The 21755-nt window shown below is 44.2% G+C and overlaps 4 protein-coding genes across 5 annotated transcripts; 3 read left to right on the plus strand and 1 right to left on the minus strand.

Moving 5' to 3' along the window:
- The first annotated feature begins 565 nt into the window (after positions 1-565).
- LOC102710172 (CASP-like protein 4A3) lies at positions 566-3013 on the plus strand. Its single transcript, XM_015833988.2, has 3 exons — positions 566-1532; positions 1634-1769; positions 2444-3013. The coding sequence occupies exons 1-3, from the start codon at positions 664-666 to the stop codon at positions 2633-2635; spliced, it is 1197 nt and encodes a 398-aa protein (XP_015689474.2). The 5' UTR covers positions 566-663; the 3' UTR covers positions 2636-3013.
- A 1140-nt stretch (positions 3014-4153) lies between these two features.
- On the plus strand, positions 4154-8385 carry LOC102716822 (putative exosome complex component rrp40). Its single transcript, XM_015839544.2, has 10 exons — positions 4154-4286; positions 4383-4457; positions 4571-4657; positions 5237-5293; positions 5530-5622; positions 6348-6420; positions 6900-6975; positions 7057-7147; positions 7226-7355; positions 7969-8385. Exons 1-9 carry the CDS (start codon positions 4239-4241, stop codon positions 7343-7345), a joined length of 720 nt encoding a protein of 239 aa, XP_015695030.1. The 5' UTR covers positions 4154-4238; the 3' UTR covers positions 7346-7355; positions 7969-8385.
- A 1050-nt stretch (positions 8386-9435) lies between these two features.
- On the plus strand, positions 9436-12965 carry LOC102717105 (AMSH-like ubiquitin thioesterase 2). 2 transcript variants are annotated; one of them, XM_006644408.3, is made up of 9 exons: positions 9436-9755; positions 10304-10346; positions 10433-10739; positions 10857-10946; positions 11057-11119; positions 11243-11317; positions 11490-11552; positions 12273-12325; positions 12477-12965. In XM_006644408.3, the coding sequence occupies exons 2-9, from the start codon at positions 10333-10335 to the stop codon at positions 12658-12660; spliced, it is 849 nt and encodes a 282-aa protein (XP_006644471.1). In that variant the 5' UTR covers positions 9436-9755; positions 10304-10332; the 3' UTR covers positions 12661-12965. The 2 variants fall into 2 exon arrangements, with proteins under 2 accessions (XP_006644471.1, XP_015691837.1); XM_015836351.2 differs by lacking the exon at positions 9436-9755 and adding an exon at positions 10004-10196.
- Positions 12966-18558: 5593 nt separating this feature from the next.
- Positions 18559-19869, minus strand: LOC102710750. Its single transcript, XM_006646110.3, has one exon. The coding sequence runs from the start codon at positions 19688-19690 to the stop codon at positions 18935-18937; it is 756 nt and encodes a 251-aa protein (XP_006646173.2). The 5' UTR covers positions 19691-19869; the 3' UTR covers positions 18559-18934.
- Between the last annotated feature and the right edge of the window lie 1886 nt (positions 19870-21755).

The following is a 21755-nucleotide window of genomic DNA, read 5'->3' on the forward strand; positions in this document are numbered from 1 at the left end:
ATTCCTACCACTACCGTCCAGAGCGGAGCACGCACCATGTTTTTGGAACCCTGATAGTACCTCCATTGTATTCTCTTCTTTCCTTGTGCTCTTATGCATGATCGTGGAGTCACAACTGTGACCTGTAATTGCTGCCATTCATACCACAAGCTCTCCTCTCCTGCTGGACCATCACTCTCCCTGCCTCTCCTAACAGACATATGTATCCAGCTAGGTTTGGCTATTGAGATGAGGTGAGAGAGACTAGTCAAATTTAGTTATTTAAGGGAAAAATTTAGCTATTCCAACAGCTAGCTCTTCTTTTAGAGATGGTTTTTTACTAAAATTTAGTTTAGCCACTCATACACCTAGCAAGAGATGCTATGAGACTTCCGGAGCACCGTCATCTCGCATGGCCATCCTAGGAGTTAATACCTTCCGAGTCCAATTAGTGAAAGTAGATTTAAGATTATAAATTTACAATATTCTAGTTTTTTTTTGTTGAATGTGATTTAGCGATGCTCCCGCTTCCCCTTTGCAGTGAGCCCAGACTCCAGTACGACCCGAAACTTTTCCGTTGTTCTCCTCACTACAGCCAGTGGCCACTCGGGTACTGCACTGAGCAGCACTGCACCAGCCAAGACAGCAACCTCAACAACCATCGAGCAAACTAGCCACTCCTCCATGGCCTCCCCAACCCGCTCGCCGCCGCCGGAGCCGGCCACCGATGCCCAACCTCCCCTTCGCCCTCCTCCCCCTCCCCCTCAGCACCCGGCGAACGATCCGCCTCCCATCTCACCGGAAATTCCAAGCCCTCATCCTCCTTTTCCTGCCGCCGCCGCCGCCGCCGCCGCCCCTACTCCTCCGTCACCAAATCATTCCGGCGATTCCTCTGGCCCCATTCCTTTGCAGGCCCCGGCACCGCCCTCTCCGCCGGCTGCCGATCCGTCTCCTCCTCTCACTTTCGAGAAGCCGCGGCCGCGAGCGACGCCCCCTCATGCCCCCGCTCCGCCAGCACCGCCGTCTCCACCAGCACTGCCTTCTCCCCCAGCACCAGGGTCCCCGGAATCCATGCTGGATCGGGAGCCGGCGGAAGCGGCTAGCGAATCGGAGAACATGACGCTTGCCCTTGCGCTAACCGAGACGGAGAAGGCTCAACCGCCGACGCCGCCGAAGACCGTGGAAGCGTTGGAGTCCCCAGTTGGATCACCGCAGAAGGAATCCGCCCTGACAATTGCCAAGCTCCTCTCCGGCGAGGACCTCGCGGATATGGAGACGAAGCCAGCGCCCGAGAAGGTCGCTCCAGCGGCTGCCACCACCACCACCGTCACCGCATCAGTCGGCAGCGCCGGTGGTGGAGGAGGAGGCGTGGGGTCTAAGAGATGGCTTCTTGGCGGCGTCCCAGAGAAGGTGCGGCTCTCGGAGCTCAGGAGGGCCGAGCTAGGGTTCAGGGTTTCGGCCGCCGTCTTCTGCTTGGTCTCGCTCTCAGTCATGGCCGCCGATACCACGCCGAGCTGGTCCGGTGACTCCTTCCGCCGCTACAACGAGTACAGGTTGCGCTCTGAACGCCGAATCACGAGGCTTGCAAAATCCCCCATTTCAGCCTGCTTGTGTTACTGATGTAGTTGTGTAATTGTGCGCTTCTGCAATGCAGGTACACACTTGCTGCGAGCGTATTGGCTTTTACTTACTCGGGGTTCCAGTTGGTCGTGGAAGTGCACCACTTCGTCACGGGGAAACACATAATTCGAGACCCATCGCGAAAATATTTTAATCTCGCTATGGATCAGGCAAGAACTTAAGATCTGAATGTATTTTCCGTCCTTTCAGTTCCATATTATCTGTGAGATAGTGGTCGATCTTGGCAAAACTATAGTATCTTGGTTTATGTGAAATCGGGTTTAAGTAAGCTGCATGTAGGGGATGAACATTGCATTTTTCTTGCTTGGACCTTAAAATGATTCCTTTGTTGTGCATGGTCTTTATGTTATACTCCAGTTTATCATTTCTCTAGGACACTGATTTTTCACCGTGGATTTTAGGTGAATGTACACATTCAGTTTTGAATTGATAGCTAAATCATATAGTTCATGATCACAGTGCTGTTTGCCAAGCGGGTAAATTTAATGTGTCTGACTGTCTGTCAATCATTTATCTTGCCTAAAAAATGCAGAATCCGGATGCATGTCGGGCACGTAAAATTTGTACTAGATCATTGTGCACTTTCTCCCTGGTTCAGATGTTGTTGGTTCTATCGTGTCAGGCACATAAAGTTTGTGTATCAAGTTGTACACTTTGTTCTTCAGCTCTTCATTTGATATACACTATATCTCATTTACTGGTGCTATGGTGCAGTTGTTCTCTGACTTCCTGTTTGACAATGTCCTAACATTTATTTCTGAGGTTTTGCACATATTTGAGGAAGAGGATTCCGTTTCATGAATATTTATATTGTTAATTGCAGATATTGGCTTACCTCCTGTTGTCAGCATCTTCAGCAGCACTGTCTCGCAATGATGTTTGGGTGTCTCGGTTTGGAGTGGATCAATTTGCCAAACTTATCAACGCTTCAGCCTCTATGGCGTTCTTAGCTTTCATTGCTCTCGGTCTTAGCTCCATAATCTCAGCTTACTATGTCTTCAGCACGATTTATTAAACCAATTGTAAATCACTTGATGCAAGTACTATGTTGTAGACTGCTAGTAGATGTATCTTGGGCAAGCCAACCTTGGTTTTTGTATCTATGCAGCGACAATGGACTCAATTGGGATACACGCTGATCTTTTTAGAGCGTGTTGTGGCACCTGGGGACCAATCGTCTGTAATAAATGTATAGAGCAAATCGTTCAAGGTATGCGACCTTTACTGGTAGTATTTGATGATGCAGATTGACAATTGGAATGTTATCTGCCTACACTATTCTCCTCAGCATGTGCATTGTTGTTGTAAATCTACGGAGGGGTGCCTCAAATTAGCGAGTTGTCTGTTCAAATTTCAATAGAGGGTCAGGGGTCTCAGTTGAATTGATTTTATCAGGTATAAGCCAATTCCATTCCCTTGGATTTCATAACTCAGCTAGCGGTCCCTTAAGTATATACTTGCATTTCTGATAAACCGAGCCATGAACTTCTGAAAAAACTGATTCCCATATGAACACACACAAAAGAAATGAATCAACCTGGGCAATTTTTTTAGGATGGAAGTAGTACATGACTTGCAGTCCAAATTAGAGCTTATCACTCTAATCTTTTCGCTTCCGCTTATAAGCCAAAATTTGAATTTTTAACCATACAAATCCATTTGGATTTTATTTTAGAAATTTTTTCACCGAAGTTTATTTTCTAGTCCATGTTTTTAGATCGCTAAGAATACATATATAAAAATTTTATTTATAAATTATTTCTCATTTGCAAATGTGCAAAACAAAATTTAATTTTTTAACCTTAAATTTAAAGTTGTTTTTGTGTTCTTTCATTGTATTTTATTTTTCAATCATTGCTTTTAGATCGTAAAACATATATATAAAAGTTTATAAATTATTTTTTGTTTGTAAATATGTCGTTTCGTTTTTTTCTCAGAAAGCCAAACTATAACCACTTGAGCATATTTTCTTTTATGCAGGTTATTTTTTAGCTTTTTTGTTGGTTTTTACGTGCACACTTTCTAAACTGTTAACCACATGACGATGGTTTTGACTGACGTAGGGTGCCTACATGGATAGTTTCAGGTTGTCCACCTCATCCTATGTGGCAGTGGTGTGTACTAAAACAAAGTGTAAAAATTGAAAAATATGGGGCCCACATACTAGTTAGACAACTTCTATCTATCTCCACGGCGAGTCGGCGCCACCTCTTCTCTCCCTCCCTGCCATCCTTGCCCTCACATATTTTGTTTTATTTTTAAATTGTTAAATTTTGCTTCATATGCCAGTGAATCAAATTAGCATGTTAGCTGAAATTACTGTCAAAACCGCATTGGGACTTATTTTACACCAGTTTTGACCGTTGAGAGACCTATTGTATCATGTTTTCTAAAGGATGAAAATCGGATTCGTTGACAAGTTAAGAGACTAATGTAAACTTATTCCGAAGGGTAATGATGGGACCCATTCCGAAGCAACCCAGCCCAAATTCATCTGTACCCACAAAGCTCACCACGTGTGTTCCAACTTACAAGGCCCAGGCCCATCTCGTCCCACGGTCATCGTTCCACTCTACCGTCCTCGACTACGCCGGCACGCCCGCCGCCGCCGCCGAGCAATGGAGTCCAGGAAGCCGCCGCCCTCCGCCCTCGTCGACAACCACGTGGTACGCCCCCTGCCCTCTACCTTTACCCCCGTCCTCGGATTCCAGTTACCCCAGCGGATTTCGACTTCTCTCACTCGCATCACGGCCGCCTCTCAGGTCCCCGGGGACATCGTCCTTGACCTCACCGAGATGATCAACCAGACCATCAAGCTCGGCGCCGGCCTGCGACAGGTAAAGCGTTAAGCATTTCGTGGTGGCAAGTGGAGTGGCCTGTGAGAGAAACTTAGGAATTAGGGTTTAATCAGGGGTTTATGACGCTCACGAGTGCTTCCCGGGGCTTGCAGGATTGCGACACCATCCAGGCTACCAGTGCTGGGAAGCTACGGCTTTCGAAGCCCAGCAAATACTGGATTGAGAGCTCGCAGAAGAGGGTGAGCACTCCTGTTTGCTCTCATATATAACAGTGGAAATTTTAGTTCATCCTTAGCTCACATATCTGAAGTTTGCCTGCTTGGGAAGAATATAGGATCTCACTAGTCAGGACCACTATAGTGACTAACGAGAATGTTAATTGATTAAAATGCTCACTGTGTATAGTGTTATGCATGGGATGCTGCTTTATGCCTGTTTCATGTTGCACTAAAGGATAGTTATGTTGCTATTCCCACTATTTTATCATTGACACGGTATGGAAAATTGTCAGGTAAACAAAATATGTGTGGGCCATCCCGAGTAAATTTAAATTTGATGTTATGAGTTGCTGCTATGTGGACTGGGTTATGATTGCAATGATATTTCTCCCCTTTATACCTCCTCAATTGTAGAAATGGGAGATTTAACATAATTCTTGATTCACCCTCTTTGTATTATTGTGCTTCAGCACTAGCTCATTCACTAGTTTTTACTTTTATTCATTTGTAGAATGGGAGATTTCACATAGTTCTTGATCCACTCTCTTTGTATTGAAGCACAAGCTCATTCACTAGTTTTTACTTTTATTTCTTTGGCAGTATATACCTTCTGTAGAAGATACAGTTCTTGGCGTAGTGGTTGACACCAAACCAGATGTAAGTGTACATTTACATGTACTTATGTAAATTAATTCTTCTACATGGTATAATTTTTTGCATGTTTCTAATTATGTTGAGACAGCCACTGTTCTATATAATTTAAATATATCCAATGAATTGGACGAACTTCCACTAACTGTCTAAAATCTTGCTTCTAGTTTTATCATTAAATGCATGCACCTTATTTGATATATTATTTCTCCTTTTTGCTGAGGTGGTTTTGGTTATTACAGAACTTCTTGGTAGACATAAAAGGTCCTAATCTGGCCTTTTTACCTGTTCTTGCATTTGAAGGTGGTACCAGGAGAAACATTCCAAAGTTCGAGGTATGCCAATGACTAATGGTTCATCAGTCATCGATGGTTGATCTTTTCTTCCAGAGCTCATTCTTTCATATGTTTTTAGCATGAAGATCACTGTCATGCTTTTATTAGTTACCAGCTGAGTTTTTTTTTTCTAACTTTAGTTGTCTTAGATGGCTTTATGGTAGTATATAAACTTAGAAAACTACCATAGTTTGAATAGCTGTTGTTTTGGTTTCAGAAAATAATGGTGAACTCATGCTTTTCTGATATATCAGAGCAAACTGTTTATTTTATTGGATAGTTTTGTTCTTGTACGATGCAAATTTCAGCCCCCCCCCCTCGTCTTACACCGGCTGGAATTATATAGTTGATAGTTCTCATTTATGCAGCAATATAGGCTTAGATCCAAAACCTCAGCAAAGTGATACGTTGTTTTGTAAAGGACCTATTTTTCATTTTGATCTGTCAATTCACTAATTTATTGCTTTGCATCATTATACTAAATACTAAAAAGGATGTATACACCAGCAAGCCAAATTATTTAGTTTTCAACATTTATTTAGTGTATACAACTGTTCATTGAGGTAGTTTATGAAGAATGAGTCTAATGGTGTATCAGCTCAAGTAAAAAAGTGATGCACAAAGGTGTTGACAGGGTGGTAGGCACTACTATTATGTTTGCTACTCTTCACGTTGATGCACTGGCATTGTATCTTTTCCTTACCCCATGGCATTCTCTCCTGCAGATTGGTACACTAATATATGCACGAGTGGTGAAAGCAAATAGCATCATGAATCCAGAGCTCTCGTGCATGGATGGTAAAGCTATTAACTTACAATAATCATTAAGATTGTCTGTTGTAGACTAATCCATTAGAGTTACATCTTGTCTTAGAAATCTAAATGATAGAATTTCAAGCTATGCCTATGTCCAGAACTCCAGATTCATACTAGCATGTGTCACATCCAGTACTAGGTTTCTAAATTTTGGATCATTGATAGTAATTACTCTCTCCGTATTTTAATAGATGACATTATTGACTTTTTGGTATATGTTTGACTATTCGTCTTATTCAAAATTTCTGTGCAAATATGTAAAAATGTGAGTCATGGTTAAAATATATTTAGTAACAAATCCACTTATGACAAAATAAATGATAATTACAAAAGTTTTTTGAATAAGACATGGTCAAACGTATGCTAAAAGGTCAAAGTCATCATCTATTAAAATACGAGGGAGTATTATGTTTATTCTATTACTTCAATCTGAATATGTTACCGTGGCTTTTATTTTGCAGCTACTGGGAAAGCAGCTGAATTTGGTCAGCTAAAAGATGGCTATATGTTCGAAACGTCTACTGGCCTGTCACGAATGTGAGGACAATACATACCAGTATACTTCAGTAATGCAGTTGCCTTACTTTCACTTATATTTTGTAATATTGTTGCTTGTAGGTTGTTAAGTTCTCCAACATGCCCAGTCCTAGAGGCCCTTGGCAAAAAACTGTCCTTTGAGATTGCTGTCGGCCTGAATGGTCGAGTCTGGGTATGTCTGGATTAGACCACCAATTATGTATGCTGTTATCCTTTTTCTTTGTAAAATTAATCGCTAATGTTCTTGTAGGTTAATGCTCCTTCTCCAAGCAATGTCATTGTTGTATCAAATGCGATTATTAAATCGGAATCTTTGAGTGGCATAGGACAGCGAAGTATGGTGGAAAGTCTCTTGGAGAGACTGTCCTGAACTCCTGATGGTAAGCAAAAGCATTTATCTGTTTTGAGTAACAGCTTGAATTTGTGGCTCCCATTCTGTATTTAACATTAATAAGTATAACTCAGGATCTTACCATTCCTTGTTACTTCATGTTAAATATTTATCCCCATTTATGTTTCTATATGTGGGGTTTATTTCCTTATACAAAAACTTCAGCCGCAGTCAGTTTTACTTTGAGCTTTCTGCAGCTACTGTGAGGCCCCTAGCCCACCCTACTGGATGAATGAATTGTTTGTTCTGTTTTTTTTTAATTTCCCATTTATTTGATATATTATGCAGCCACCAACTATGCGGTTGATATGACAGCTTCCTTTGTCATACTATTTGCTAGATCTGGACTCCTAGGTCCCTTGTGTTATTGTCTCACTTGATTATTAGTCACAAATTACATGTTTCTTCCTTCACATCGTGATACAATAATATATTCTCCAGTATAATGCAGGGTTACTTCTAACTACATCTAAATGTTCATTTCTCCTTTCATTATTATTGTTTTAATGTAGATCAATCCTTTCATTATGATTCTTTTGCGGGTATACTGTTCTGAAGTGAGACTAACGAGAACCGATTGCCCTGTTCATGTACGATAACAGGGTATGCTCAGGCATTATTAATGGATCTTCAAGGAGTTACTGGTTAGACACCACTAACGATTCTGCACACCGGAGAGACTGACATGATTATCGTGTTGTCAACCGGCAGCGATGGATGGATGCTGCACATAAACAGTCACATCAAAGAAGCTGGTGCCTTTTGATGGATGAAGATAACCCGGTGATTGGTAAAGCTTATGATACTTGGGTGCGAGTTTCTCTTTGTTGCGCGCGTGGTATCTTGGTTTGTAAGATGTCGCCTTGAGATTTGCACAAGATTATTACTTGCGTATCCGTTCAAAGATGATTGGTGGATGACATTGCGCGTTTGCGAACGCGGACGCTAGTTTGGCTAATTACCGCACTCAAAATGAGAAGCGCATGATTATTTAATTATTAGCTAATGCAATTTAAAAATTGATTAATCTAATTTTTAATATATATATATACATACATAATTGCATATATACCCACTGTTTATCGGTTCGAAAAGTCCGAAAAGCATGCAAACGAAAAAAAAGAAAATTATCCCCATCGATGATTGCGAACGTGCCCATTGAATCTTATTCGGATATATGGCGTGTGAAATTCCCCATCTGTATAAATTAACATATCAGCTGAACTCACAAACTTCTCGATGAAGGCATGAAGCGACCGCTGAAATCGTGCTTAAGGCTCCGTTCCGTAGGAAGACATTGTATCAAATCTACTCTAGTTTCTATCATTAGCAAGCTTTCCAAACTGTGTTCTTTATAAAAATTTTCTATTTAAAAATTGTTTTTAAGAATTAGAATACAATAATCCAATTTTTAAGTTTGAAGTAGTTAATTATTAAACTTATCATGCACCGATGAGATACCTCTCATTTTGCATGATTTTTCCCCCTCGCCTTCAATCCCCCCCCCCCCCTCTCGGCTTGGAACTCAACCTGTGGAAACCAAAATTGGCTTTTTCCTGACTGATCCATAAATTTAAATTTTTGTGTGAACGTTGAGAGAATTTAGCCCCATGCCACGCCAATTCGCTGACTATCACCTTCCCTATGCGTGATGACAAGTGCAAAAGGTGTAGAAAAGGTTTGAGCTTAAACATCCGTATCTGGATTCAAAGAGAAAAAGAAACAAACAACTACTAGTAATATATTATTCATGCTGCAGCTTACCCTGGTGGAGTACAGAAAATTAATAAGAAAAAAAATAAGGGTTAGACACTTAGACCTTGCTTTCTTGTACGGCTAGGACGGCCGACATGCGTTTGCTTGCCCCCATTTTCGCATCTCTTCTTTCATCCGCCCCCTCGGCCATCCATCCGTCCATCCCGTGCTCCGCGCAACCGTGACGCCTCCCCCGAGACGAATCCAATCCGCCGCTCTTTCCGCCGCACACGGCAAAACCCCCCACCGCCCCGCGTCTCTCCCACGCACGCACCCCCACGCCGGCCGGCCCGCCTGACGGACGGCCGCCCGCCCGCTTTCTCGTGCTTTTCGTCCCCATCTTGAACTCCCCCGTCGCCTCGCCCACCCGGTCTGTCTGTCCGTGATGTGCCCCGGTGTCCGGCATGCACCAGCGTGACGCGTGGTGTGTGAGTGGTGGCGTTGCGAGGCGTAAAATTCTAAAACCGTCTGTGGATTCGGGTTCGCGTCCCTGCACTGCAGTTAACAACAGCGCCACGCTCGACTGCTCGACGCTCCGCCTTTCCCCTCTCTCTCCCTCGGTCTCTCCCGCCGCCCCCTTCGCCCGAGCGAATTCCAGCTGCTCGGATACTGCTCCTGCTCCGGATTTCTCAAGGTGAGCCCCCCCCCCCCTCTCTCCCTCTCGAAGCGCCTCGATCGCTGTAACTGGCCTTGAGAGTTTCTCAGGCGGGACTCGGGAGAGCTCCGGTGGTACTCCTCGCCGACTTGCTCATGTCGGGGGTAGGGAGTAGTCGTCGGGTATCCTCGCTCTATGTTGCTGCCGGCGCTGTGGTTTACTGCTGTTTTGGTGGTTAGGTGGTAAGGAGCAGTCGTATGGATGATTAGTCTAGTCCGGGATAGTTGTGTACTGCTTGAGTTTTAGTTTTGTTTTTAAGCATTGGGTCTATTTGCAAGGCTGGTGATGCTTGTAGTGGTATTATATGCCTTAGTTTGCATAGGTTGTGGCTGAAACTAAGTCGTTCTGGAGTTGTTGAGCAGCTCCTTTAATTCCCGCCATTGATGTTCCGCGTCAGCTTTCAGTTTATGGTCTCCATGGGTAGCATGCCTTTTGGCAATAAGTCCTGATTCAACGTTTTGGAAAGAAAGCCCTGTTGTGTTTATTTTTGTGGGTTTTAAATTTGTTTGAGATGTTACGTTTTGCAGGTCGAAGTCTGGTGCCCTGACCTAGCGCCATGGGCGGCAGGAGGTATGCAATACTGGCCTCATGTGCAATTTAACTGTGCGATCGCATTTGTATTGCACCGCCCTGATTTATTCAGCGCAAAATGACAGATTTGAAATAAATACAAATAAATGCGGGACACATCCAACGCCAAGTAAAGCGTATTATGTCGATACCACCAGTACCGATGCACATCAAGTTGTCCACTGTCAAGTTAATTGTAGACCAGCAAGAGATCGCAATATTGATTCCTACTCTGTGAAGCACCATTACCCATCTCCTATTGTTTCTTGGATAGAAGATCTTTCGAGCTTCGGCAATGTTCCTTTTTGCCCGGATCCTGAATACGCTGATGAGCAATCAAGATCTTCAGCGGGTCAGTCTTCAGCATCTGTCAATTTGCAGGACATGCAGATAGTACGTTCTGATTCCATTGTCATATCTTTTGTCTTGATAGATGATTGCACTAGGACTATATGAACTGTTAAGAGACTGGAGTTTAAGATGAAATAACTGGTTTATGCATTTCTTCAGTCGGTTAGATTGACAGATGAATTCATCGAACTTGCGAAGGAGAATACAAGCAACAACGTAGAGACTTGTGGAATTTTAGGTGCTTCATTTGTAAGTCCTTCTTAGATGAGTTTGTAGGTTCACTTCACAAAATGATCCGCCAATATGATAATCATACCTATTTTTGGATTTGCATTCTGATTTTCAATGCCTATTTGCAGAGGGATGGAACTTACTACGTGAATATGCTGATCATACCAAAGCAAGAGGCAACTCCTCATTCTGTATGTCAAAAATTGAACTGTTTTGAAACATAGATACGTTATTATTATATCACAGCCATTATTACATATTTTGCCCACGTTGATTGTCACACTCTGGACCATGGTTTATCTTCATGAATGCAGTGCCAGGCTGTCAATGAGGAAGAGATACATGCTATTTTATCGGAGCAATCACTTTACCCTGCAGGATGGATACATGTATACACTTGCAAACCATCGTTTACCCTTTTGTCTTGATACCCTTGGAACTTTCAGATTATCAGATCCAATTTAAAACTTAACCCATGCATGCCCTCCTTAGTATATTCACATATAATGGTTGTTTTGGCTAGCTATTCCTGAATATTTGATTTTTCATTGTCTTTTGCAGACGCACCCTTCGCAAACATGTTTCCTATCATCAATCGATCTGCACACTCAATACTCCTACCAGGTAATCAAATGGGCAGTGATAAGTTTTTCTGAAAATAAATGGTGTATAAATAGAAAATTCAGGTCTTATGAATTTATAAGAGATGGTATGATGTACCTCTGCATCAATCGTTGCCTATTATGGGTCTTGTGATTTTCCATTAAAAAAATTAGATCTGTGCATATTTCTCTTGTAGAATGGAAGCTGCAAACTCTAAATATAGTGCTGATGAATATGCCTTGTGTAAGAACATTCAAACAAATCTTTTGAAGTGCTCCTTTTATCAGTGTCGTGTGCCTCATATGGTCAAAGGATCTCTGTTGGTGTGACGTTAATTGGGCAAGCTATCATAAGTTCTCCAAGACTAGCTAGCTACTTAGAAAGACATCTGAATACATTATCTATGGTGCCATCCTAAGTTGAGCAGTTGTGGTTAAGCTTATAGAACAAATAGTTGAAGGCTATATGTGTTATCATTTCAAACTCTTAGATTACCTATTTGCATTTTCCCTTACAAATGAAAAACTTTGCCTGGAGTAGGACTCATAAACAAAGTTATTTCAGTTGGTGAAAGCATGGGTTGATCAAATCTTGTGTGCTTTGGCTGTATTCTAGTTTAGCTGTGGATTGCTAGCCGCTGCTGCAATTCTTAATCTAGCTCAGACACTTTATCAGCAAACTCTTTTACTTCCTTTGCAATTCCTCTATTTTTGGTAGTTATAAAGTGCTGGATTTCTGCAGGTTATGTTACCAGAGGCTGTTGCAATTGTGATTGCTCCCACTGATCCTAGTAGGCAAGTGTCTTGTGCACAAAATTTACCTACGCATACACATAAGCATAACCTTGGAAATTATACATTCGCAATTTATTATCCTGAATTGCTTTTTGTTGTATCCCCTACCTATCATCTTCTATAATGAAATGCATGTTGCCAAATCCTTTAGGAGCTGTGGAATATTCAGGCTGACAGACCCAGGAGGAATGGGTGTGCTTAGGGAGTGCAGGGAAAGTGGGTTCCACTCCCACCCGGAGACTACGGATGGCAGTCCAATATATGAAACCTGCTCCAAGGTTATATTCAATCCAAATTTGAGGTTTGAGATTGTTGATCTGCGTTCTGCTCCCTGAACAGTGTAATTCAGCCTGCAGCTCTCTATATACTGCCGTGTCTTGCCAAAATATGCAAGTAAAAATGCATATACCATAATAGATAGATCATCCAGGACACCAGGCAATACCTGCTAGCTGCGTACCTTATCATCTGGATGACTTGGGTAGAAAATGTTGGTATTACTAATCCATGATATCAACTAAGCTTTGATGATGTTACAGTAATGTGGGGGTATTTGTAAAAATGAAGTGTAACTTGGAAAAAAAATAGTGGTGAATTGTCTAAGAACTCTGCCTTTTGTATCGATACTTCTCCGAAGGCATTCGCAGTGCAGGCGAGTGAGGCGACTCATCTGAGTGGTCTCATGTAGGCTAAGTCCACACTAGCTTGGAAACTGTAGCTTCGAGTGCAGCCTCAAGTTTCCTTGTCAATCCTTAGATTGTTATAGTACAAGACCTTGCGTTTTATTACCTCTTGAGAAACTTTCTCAATAGAGGTCTTCTGGCTCTCTCCACGAGACGTGGGCTAGTTGGTCTGGGTTTGAAGCCTCACTTCTACCTATTTAATTGATATTAGGTCCTTTCCTAATATCTTATTTTTTTCGTTTTATTACCTCTTACATATTATAATTTTTTCTCCCTAAATATTAATATTAATGAATTTGAACCCATATATATAAAACATGGAAATTGATCTATGGGTGGAGTGAAACTCATCTCTCCTCACCAAATCTCTCTCCGCCACTACTCCCTCTGTGGTGAGGATATCAGGGCGACACGGGTCGAGGAGGCAGTACCAGCAAGCACAAGAGTGTCAAAGTCCATGGCTATCATATTAGGATAGCATAACTATAATCATTCCTTAACTCCTTATGTACCTTCGCTGTTAACATGCCAACATTTCTTCGTACCTACCAAAAGTCATAGTATTTCTCTCATCTACTTAGGCGTGGACAGAAAGCTCGAGGCTCGTTAGCTCGCTCGATTCGTGACAAACTCGGCTCGGCTCGTTTTATTTTTCTAACGAACCGAGCTAGCATTTTAGCTCGTTAGAGATAATGAGCCAGCTCGAGCTAGCTCGTGAGCCTAACGAGCTAGACCAAAGATACACGATTCGTCGGCATTCATTGATTCCACACCAGAAAGCATGTGTTCAATACTTTATAGGTTCACCATGTGATTTGTTGGTTCAAACTTTAATATTTAGATACAATTTCATATGATTTGCATGTTTGAACTGAAAATTTGCTTATATAATCTATTAAAAAATTATTTAAATTAACTTTTCATGCATGGCTCGCGAGCCTAATGAGCCAGCTCGAGCTTTGTAACGAGCCGAGCCGAGCTGGGTTTTTAGCTCGTTACGATAACGAGCCGAGCCGAGCTAGCTCGTTATCTTAACGAGCCAGACCGAGTCGAGCCGAGCTGGCTCGTTATCCACCCCTACATCTACTCACGTTTTCACCATTGTCGCCCCAGGGAGCGATCGTATCTCCAGGGGTACCATCGTTTTATTTCCTTTTTGTGTCGTTCTTCCTTGCCGAGATGGATCGATCTTCATCCACTCATGTGGCCCTCATTTGTCACCGTCCTTCGTCATGTCGGCAAGCAATTGCACTGCCGCCACTCCATCATCGTTAGGTGTTGCCACCTCATCCTTGTCGAGCACTGCCGCCTCCTCGCCCGCTCAACCACCCATGCTTTGTCCTCATGACATTCCACCTTCTAGATCCAGATCCAGGCCTCGACCCTGACTATTGTTGTTGTATCTTTTTCCTTTTTGGTGTTTTTCTAGATCAGAGGTTGGGTTTGCATCACCTACCGTCTCTTCGACATGTGTGCATCAATTGACATCGGCGTCGACTCTGGTTCCTTCTTCATCATCTTGCCCTGCACATCGACAGACTAATCGCTCATTCAAGCGCCCGACTATGGCGATTTGTAAGGCCGATTGTCTTCAACTACACGTCGACTAATCCATCAAGCTTCAAGCTGCTAGTGTCGCCCACCTTGGGTCGTTGTGCCGCTACCTGCAGTCCACACCTCCACTAGATATTGTAGTGCTAAGAGGCACCCTCCTTAGCATGACTTCTTCGCTGTTGCATCGACATCGAGCTGCACCCATGTTGCCCCTTTGGGTCACAGTTTTGCTCTTCTCATCGTCTTCACCGTTGTTTGCGCATTGACTACCTCGTTCTCCACACTGATCACATCATCCCTCAAGGTCTTCTTCGTCTACTTTGAGTATCATCACCTCTCCAAGCTGCCACCATTGCCTCTCTAGGCCTGTGGTTCAGCAGCCCCTACTCTATTTACCAATGTCACTATTCCAATTTGTTGGTCCTGCTATTTCACCTTCTTCATCCAACATGACTCATCGTCGGCGTTGGCGTATCTTTTTTGACTATAGTTGACTCTTCTCCCGGTATTGCATGATGCTCTAGCAATTCTTCGTCTGAGCTGTTCTTGTGCCACGACCGTCTTGGAGGTCTTATTTCCTAGTCTCCTCCGACATTGATGAAGTTTCATGGCGGTCTCCTACCTCGCCCGTGTGGTATTGGCAACACCGTTGCACGCATTTGTCCTGAGTTGTCCCTGAATTTGGCAAACTCTGTGGACATCTCGTCCTCCACGGTTCGACAACATCTACTCTTCGGCGACATCTTCCTCAATGATGTTTCATTGCATCACGATCATCGCTTTAGCATACCCTCGCGCACCTTGGTCTACTGCACCATCCCGCATGCCTACGACCGCTTTGTGGCTCAGCTATCTCGACATCAGCTTCCCGACTTTGGCTCCATCGATCGCTGCTACTTTACACACACCTTCGTCGACCATAAGTCCCTCGCATAAAGGGCTATCATCCGTGTTGAGCCCTCTTGCTGGTTACTTCCCCCGCCCAAGTATCTGCGCTGCTCATGCTTGGACTATAGGAGGATGTTAGTATATAGCAGTTAAAGAGTCATATTACAATAGGATTGATTTGTGTAGACTCCTTCCATATCTATAATACTTCCATATCTCTTTTTTATGTACTGCTGTATATACCGCCTCTAGGCTTGATACAACATGCCAATATTCGCAGTATTTCTCCCTCATCTACTATTCAACAAGGAGGCATTGCTAGGGTGGATTGTAGTGTCACAATGATGGGTAGCAAGGTATGGGAAAACATGTGAAGAGCAAGGATGAGGAGAGCTCACTGGCATCATCGTCCATGGTTGTAGGTCTTGTCGACGGGTGTGGTGGCAACACGTGCGCCCTAGAGCTCCCATTGTTGTCGGTCTCTCGAGCTCCCATCCTTGCTTGTTTTGAGCGATCTCGTGCTCCCAAAGTTGTTGGCGGGCTCGAGCTCTCCTCTTCACCAACTTCAACGATAGATCTAGTTGCAACGTGGGTCTCTGTGGCATATCTATTTGTTGATCAGTTGTTGTGGACTGTCGTTGGTGATGGAAACATTGATGAGCATTGAGCATCCTAGGAGGTGGTTAATTGTTGCAACGCGTGGCGATCCCAACATGTCTCCCCATGGAGTGCTGGCTGCCTTCGCAGGCTGAATTAATAATTTTGGCTTTTCCAAGAGAAAAAAAGTCAAACATCATATTTGCAAATAGAAAATAATTTGAATAAAACTTTTATATATGTATTTATAACGATCTAAAAGTCAATGTCATAAAATAAACAATGATGAAAAACTCAAAATCAACTTAAAATTTAAGGTTGAAAATTTAAATTTGACATATAAGCATAAACAAAACCAAAAGATAGGATGCATGTCTTCTACAAGACACCAGGTTCCTCCTAAAGTCAAGATGAGATCCTCTATTGTACTACCTATGTAGTAGGTGTCACTGACATGTGAATCATAGATGAGGCTTATATATCAATGACACATACTGCATGGAGCCCCCTAAAGTCACTTGCTCTATTCTCCATGATAGCAGACGTCTTATGTGAGTGAGTGCCTCGAAAGACCGGAAACAGTCTTTAGCACACGGGTGGACATCCACCCGTGTACTCGCATGCTATGTAAATAGTTATTAAAAATATAAAAAAAAATTGACAAGATAGATTAATATAAGTTATATTACTCCACGAACATGCAAGATTAAATTCAACTTCTACAAGTTATAGAAAAAACAAACAAAACTGAAACTAAGTATACGCATATTCATAATTGTTTTTGTTATTTTTGCTACAACTTATAGAAGCTGAATTTAAACTTGCATGTTTGTGGAATGATATAACTCATATTTATCTATCTTGTCAAAAATTTTTATATTTTTTATAACTATTTAGATGACATGCCAGCAACAGATAGAACATTCACCTATGTGCTAAAAAACTGCTCCCCGGAAGACCGAAAGAGAAGATTTGCACTCTCAATGGGTTAGAGCCACCGCGTCACCGCGTGCCGTCGGCGTCGGACACGACGTCGGCGCTTCCCCGGCTCCCCGCTTGTCGCCGCCTTGTTCCCCTGCTCGGCCGACGGAAAGACCGGACCAGCTCTGGGTAGTAGCTGGCGCGTGACGGCGTGAGCCCACCGCACTAGCGCGTCGATCTCTCTTGCCGCACCCACGCGTGCCGTGGTGGCACTTTCGCGCGCTCTAGCTAGCTAGACAGCAAGACGCTAATGGCTCACTCACTCACTGCACTCACTCACGCTAATGATAGGTGGACAACACTGCATTCGCCGACCTATATTAAGCTACAATGGCAAAAGCTGCCCCCCCCCCCCCCCCCCCCCCCCCCGCTCACGGCTGTGGCAAAACCTTTTAACCCAGAAACGCAAACTCAAAATTAACGATCGTGGGCTCGTGGCAACTGCTCTCGGCTGAAGAAAACAAAAGATCTGGAAAACAGAAAGCTACTGAACGGGTGAACTCACAATTAAACAGGCGAAAAGGAACATCCTAGTAGTAGCAGCAGTGTGTCAGCGTGTGCGTGGTTGGGTTGGGTTGGGTTTGGTAGTAGCCGGGCAGCAGCTGTCGCGTTCGGGGAGCCCTTTCCTCCTCGTCGCAATCTCTCGTCCCCCGCGGCCAACTTGACGGATGGTGCCACACCGTGGGGTGGTGGATGGTTGGATGGATGGGCGCTGGGTGCGAGCGACAACGAAACGGAGATAGACACCAAATCCACCGGTTCCACACAAAGCTTGGGGGGAAAAGCTGCGAGACCAATCGAGATTGGGTGCGTTAACACGTACGGATTAATACGAGGCTTTTGCTAGCTGTAGTTAACCTTCTAGCTAGTTCGCTGCACGATTTTGCACCGGTAAAGTTTCCACCCAAGAAGCCAAAGGGAGAGATACGAGTAGATAGGAAGTGGCAAGACGGGGGGAAAAAATAAAGATAAAGGCAGAGAGGCATGCGTCAGGGAGATGCTCGTGTTGGCAAGCAGATTCTTGCTTATCGAAATGGTACGGTTTCTCTAGCATGGAAAAGTTTAAAAGAAAAACGGTACAGTAATTTACTAGCAGTGGTAACTAGAAAAGAGAATGTGTCACCAACACGACGAACTATTCTCCCAGTATTTATCGTAGAATATTCCTGCAATAAAATATACTTTTTTTTCATAGCAAAGCTCAACTCAAGCATAGAGAGTTTTGGGGGGGGAGGCGGCATTGAAATGATCAATAGCGTCCACGTAGTAAACAGATAAGCAGAGAGATTTCGCTAAATTCACATGAAGCAAGCATTAATGCCACACGAAATCGCTCAATGCCCATTCGGGGAATCATTGTATTAAAATCACTTGTCACTGTCGATCTTCCTCGCACACAATCTCTTGATTAAAGAACAAAAGTTGACACGTTGACACTGAACCAAAATCTATTGCTAATTCAAGCAGCTACGAAACAAAATCTTTCTGAGAGAATAATTAACCGGGTCGGTTTAGTTATGTGTATAGAAATCCTGTCTGAGTTACAGATGAACGGAAAAGATTTATTAAGCAGCCACAGCCGACAGAACAGAACACCAAACTCTGAAATTTTCTTCTTTTTTTTTCAGATAGCACCAATTCTGAAGAACAAACGAATTACAACCCTGCTTCATCAATTGCTCTTCCTTTTATAGATACATTTCAATCTCTCCATTGTTGAGAGAGATGCATACTCACATAGGCCCATTCTTGTGTTTACTTTACACAAGCTAATTACAATTTACAATTTGGTATCAACACACCGATCAACTTATTCTATCGCTACGAAGCACTGGAGAGTATCTAGCTGCCACTATGCACAGAAGAGGACGAACAAGAGGGAGATTGAAGGACAGAGGAGATCGAATCAAAACGGGTGATAGCTCCGCCGCAACCCACTGACGTTGGCGAACAACCCGACGAGCTCTTGCTTGTAGGGGAGGTACGACTTCCTCCGGCCGCCGCTGCCGCCGCCGCCCTTGCGGTAGTAGCTCCAGCCGTGGCGGCCGTCGTTGTCTTTGCTGCCACCGCCGCCGCCGCCGCCTATATCCTCGCTGTCCTTGGGCGGGTGAGGCGATGGGCCGGCGTTGAGGAACACGAACTTCTCCTTGCCGTCGCTTTGGCTCCGCCGGACGAGGCGCTCGCTGATGCGGCGCCACCGGAGCACCGACCCCGTGGAGCCGCTCTTTCGGCACCGCCGCGGGGAACCGGGCGTCGACTGGCCGGGAGCCCAGAGGCAGTAGCTCTCCGGCGGTACCCCCTCCAGCTCGCCGTCCCCGCCGCCTTCGTCGTCCGGCCGTTGCTGCAGCTGCTGTGGCACCGGCGTCTGAGGGCGCTCCCGCTGCCTCGCCCGGAACTCCCGCTCTTCCAGCAGGAGCCGCCCCAGCGGCACTCGCACGGTGGCCGTCTCCGTCTCCTCCTCCTCCTCCACCACCGGCTCCCGCGGTGGCGGGGACATCGGCCGGCCAAACACGGGGTACACGGGCACGATGAACGCGTCCGCGGCGAGCGACGGGACGGGGAAGGAGAACCCCGCACCATCATCGCCCTCGTCCTCCCCGTCCACCGCGCCGGCGGCAGGTCCCGGGACGTTCTCCTCGGCGCCGTGGTCCCTACCCTCCATGGCCGACGTCTCCAGCTCCTCGCCTCGCTTACTCCGGGTTGGGTTGGGTTTCCTCGGATTTATTAACGGATTCCTTCCATTTTTTGCGAGGCTCGGGCTGTTTCCGCGCGAGAGGAGAGACACTACTGGCGGCGCGCGAAGCTAACCGATTAACCGAAGGCGGTTTTATGGCAGAGAGGCCGGAACGCGAGGCAGATAAGGGCGGCTTCATGTGTCCCTGACCAGCGTGAGCACGGCCGATAAGCGGGACACGTGTCGGGCCCGTGCAGACGGGGGGAGGTGGGAGGTGGTGCTTCTAGAACTCATCACAGGATTCGCGGGGAGCTCGCGGCGCGATCCCGTGTCCACCGTGTGGCACTGGCAGCAACGTGTACGTGCGTCCGTACCTGTCTCATCTGTACCTTCTTCCTCTCCTCCCTTTCGCTATATTTTGTCGGCTTTTTTTCTTCTTCCCGTTTTCTAACGCGCGACGATATGCAGCTTACCTACTCTTCTGTTCCGCTGCAGATTCGACGGGGTTCGTTCGTTAGAAGGGAGGTTGGCTAGCGCCTAGCGGTTGCGCGGGGGGCATTCGCGTCGGTGAAAGCCAAACAACCGAGAGAAAATTTGCTGCGAGCCCTTGGCGGCCGCGCCGTGGTTTCCATGTACCGTCGTATGGCTGGTGGCGGCAAGGCCGTTGGGAAGAGAACGCGACAGACACTGGTGGCTCTGTGCACTGGCTTTGTTTAGTTACTAAAATCATTTTTCAAAAACATTACATTGAATATTTAAATATTTAAATAGAGTGTTAAATATTGATGAAAATTAAAACTAATTACACAGTTATATGAAAAATTGTGAGACGATTCTTTTGAGCCTAATTAACACATGATTAGCCATAAGTACTACCGTAACCAATTTGTGCTAATGATAGATTAATTAGACTCAAAAGATTCGTCTCGCAGTTTCAAACAGAATCTAAAATTTATCTTATAATTAGACTACGTTTAATACTTCAAATATATAATCGAACGTGCCCGATACAACACTTCTTCTAATTTTTTTTTAACTAAACGCACCCTAATTATTGGCGAAATTTGAGGCAGAGGGTGTGGTTCAGTCTACCGGTCTACTAGAACCTAGCGAATCTCAGCACGACCGACCGATTTCAATGGACGGAGGAATTCCCTTGAAGAATCAGGACGGTTAGGTGAGCCGTGCCGATCGAGAGGAAAGGAATGGGTAGTACGGGACCAAACTACGCTTGGCTGCAGCAGTCCCGGCCGTCGTCATCCTTCCTTTTGAGTAGGCTTCCCAGGAAGCATTTTTTTCACCCAGGTGTAATGGCAACTAGGTAGATCCATATGCATGTTACTAAGATGGTTATGAATTTTTTTTTATAAAATTCTGCAATAGAATATGATGCTACATGGCACTATGCAAATATAGAAGTCTAAATTTAATTTACACATTAAAATAAAAAATAATTTACACTGAACAGGTGCTATTCGCTGTTTATTTTTATTATTTTGATTTCATTGCTTTAGATTAAATCTAGTCTTGCATGTTTGTGCTTACATCATAATCAATGCTACTCCTTTTTTAACTAAAATTGATACAATTGCACCTAGGTAGGGGAAAAAATATTTGTCCGCTCCCCGCCCTGGACCGATGAGGCAATGTGACACGACGATCATCATCATCATAAAGGTCTTGCTGGTCCTCAGGCCTCGCTCTACTTGCTGAACCAACGTGATAATTTACTCATTCTCATTTGTCATCATCATAGTGTTGTTTTTTAATGCACAAGAGACCTGGCAATATTGTGCGTTTTGCATGGCAATGTGTCTTTTTTGACTTTAAAACCTCCCCTCCATATAATGAACATATTTTTGGTAATTGGCTAGGGGGTGCCTAAATTTATCCAAAAAAAAAAGATTATGTTTGGTGCTAGCGCTTTGTGATGATCAATTTGGCTTGCAAAAATAACATAGTTTTTAACAATAAAATGTCTGACATTATGCGGGTTATTTATATGTGTTCCAATTCGCTCCACTCTTAGTGCATGATACTATCCCACGAACAA

Source organism: Oryza brachyantha, chromosome 1 (assembly GCF_000231095.2).
Source record: "Oryza brachyantha chromosome 1, ObraRS2, whole genome shotgun sequence".
NCBI lineage: Eukaryota > Viridiplantae > Streptophyta > Magnoliopsida > Poales > Poaceae > Oryza > Oryza brachyantha.

Bases quoted from the DNA above. Each gene is read 5' to 3' on its own strand.
- LOC102710750 (XM_006646110.3), bottom strand. From the start codon at position 19,690: ATGGAGGGTAGGGACCACGGCGCCGAGGAGAACGTCCCGGGACCTGCC.
- LOC102710172 (XM_015833988.2), top strand. From the start codon at position 664: ATGGCCTCCCCAACCCGCTCGCCGCCGCCGGAGCCGGCCACCGATGCC. The intron at 1,533-1,633 runs GTTGCGCTCTGA...TCTGCAATGCAG, and splicing joins CGCCGCTACAACGAGTACAG to GTACACACTTGCTGCGAGCG. The intron at 1,770-2,443 runs GCAAGAACTTAA...TGTTAATTGCAG, and splicing joins TTAATCTCGCTATGGATCAG to ATATTGGCTTACCTCCTGTT.
- LOC102717105 (XM_006644408.3), top strand. The intron at 10,740-10,856 runs GTACGTTCTGAT...GCATTTCTTCAG, and splicing joins ATTTGCAGGACATGCAGATA to TCGGTTAGATTGACAGATGA. The intron at 10,947-11,056 runs GTAAGTCCTTCT...GCCTATTTGCAG, and splicing joins GAATTTTAGGTGCTTCATTT to AGGGATGGAACTTACTACGT.
- LOC102716822 (XM_015839544.2), top strand. From the start codon at position 4,239: ATGGAGTCCAGGAAGCCGCCGCCCTCCGCCCTCGTCGACAACCACGTG. The intron at 4,287-4,382 runs GTACGCCCCCTG...GCCGCCTCTCAG, and splicing joins CCCTCGTCGACAACCACGTG to GTCCCCGGGGACATCGTCCT. The intron at 5,623-6,347 runs GTATGCCAATGA...TCTCTCCTGCAG, and splicing joins GAAACATTCCAAAGTTCGAG to ATTGGTACACTAATATATGC.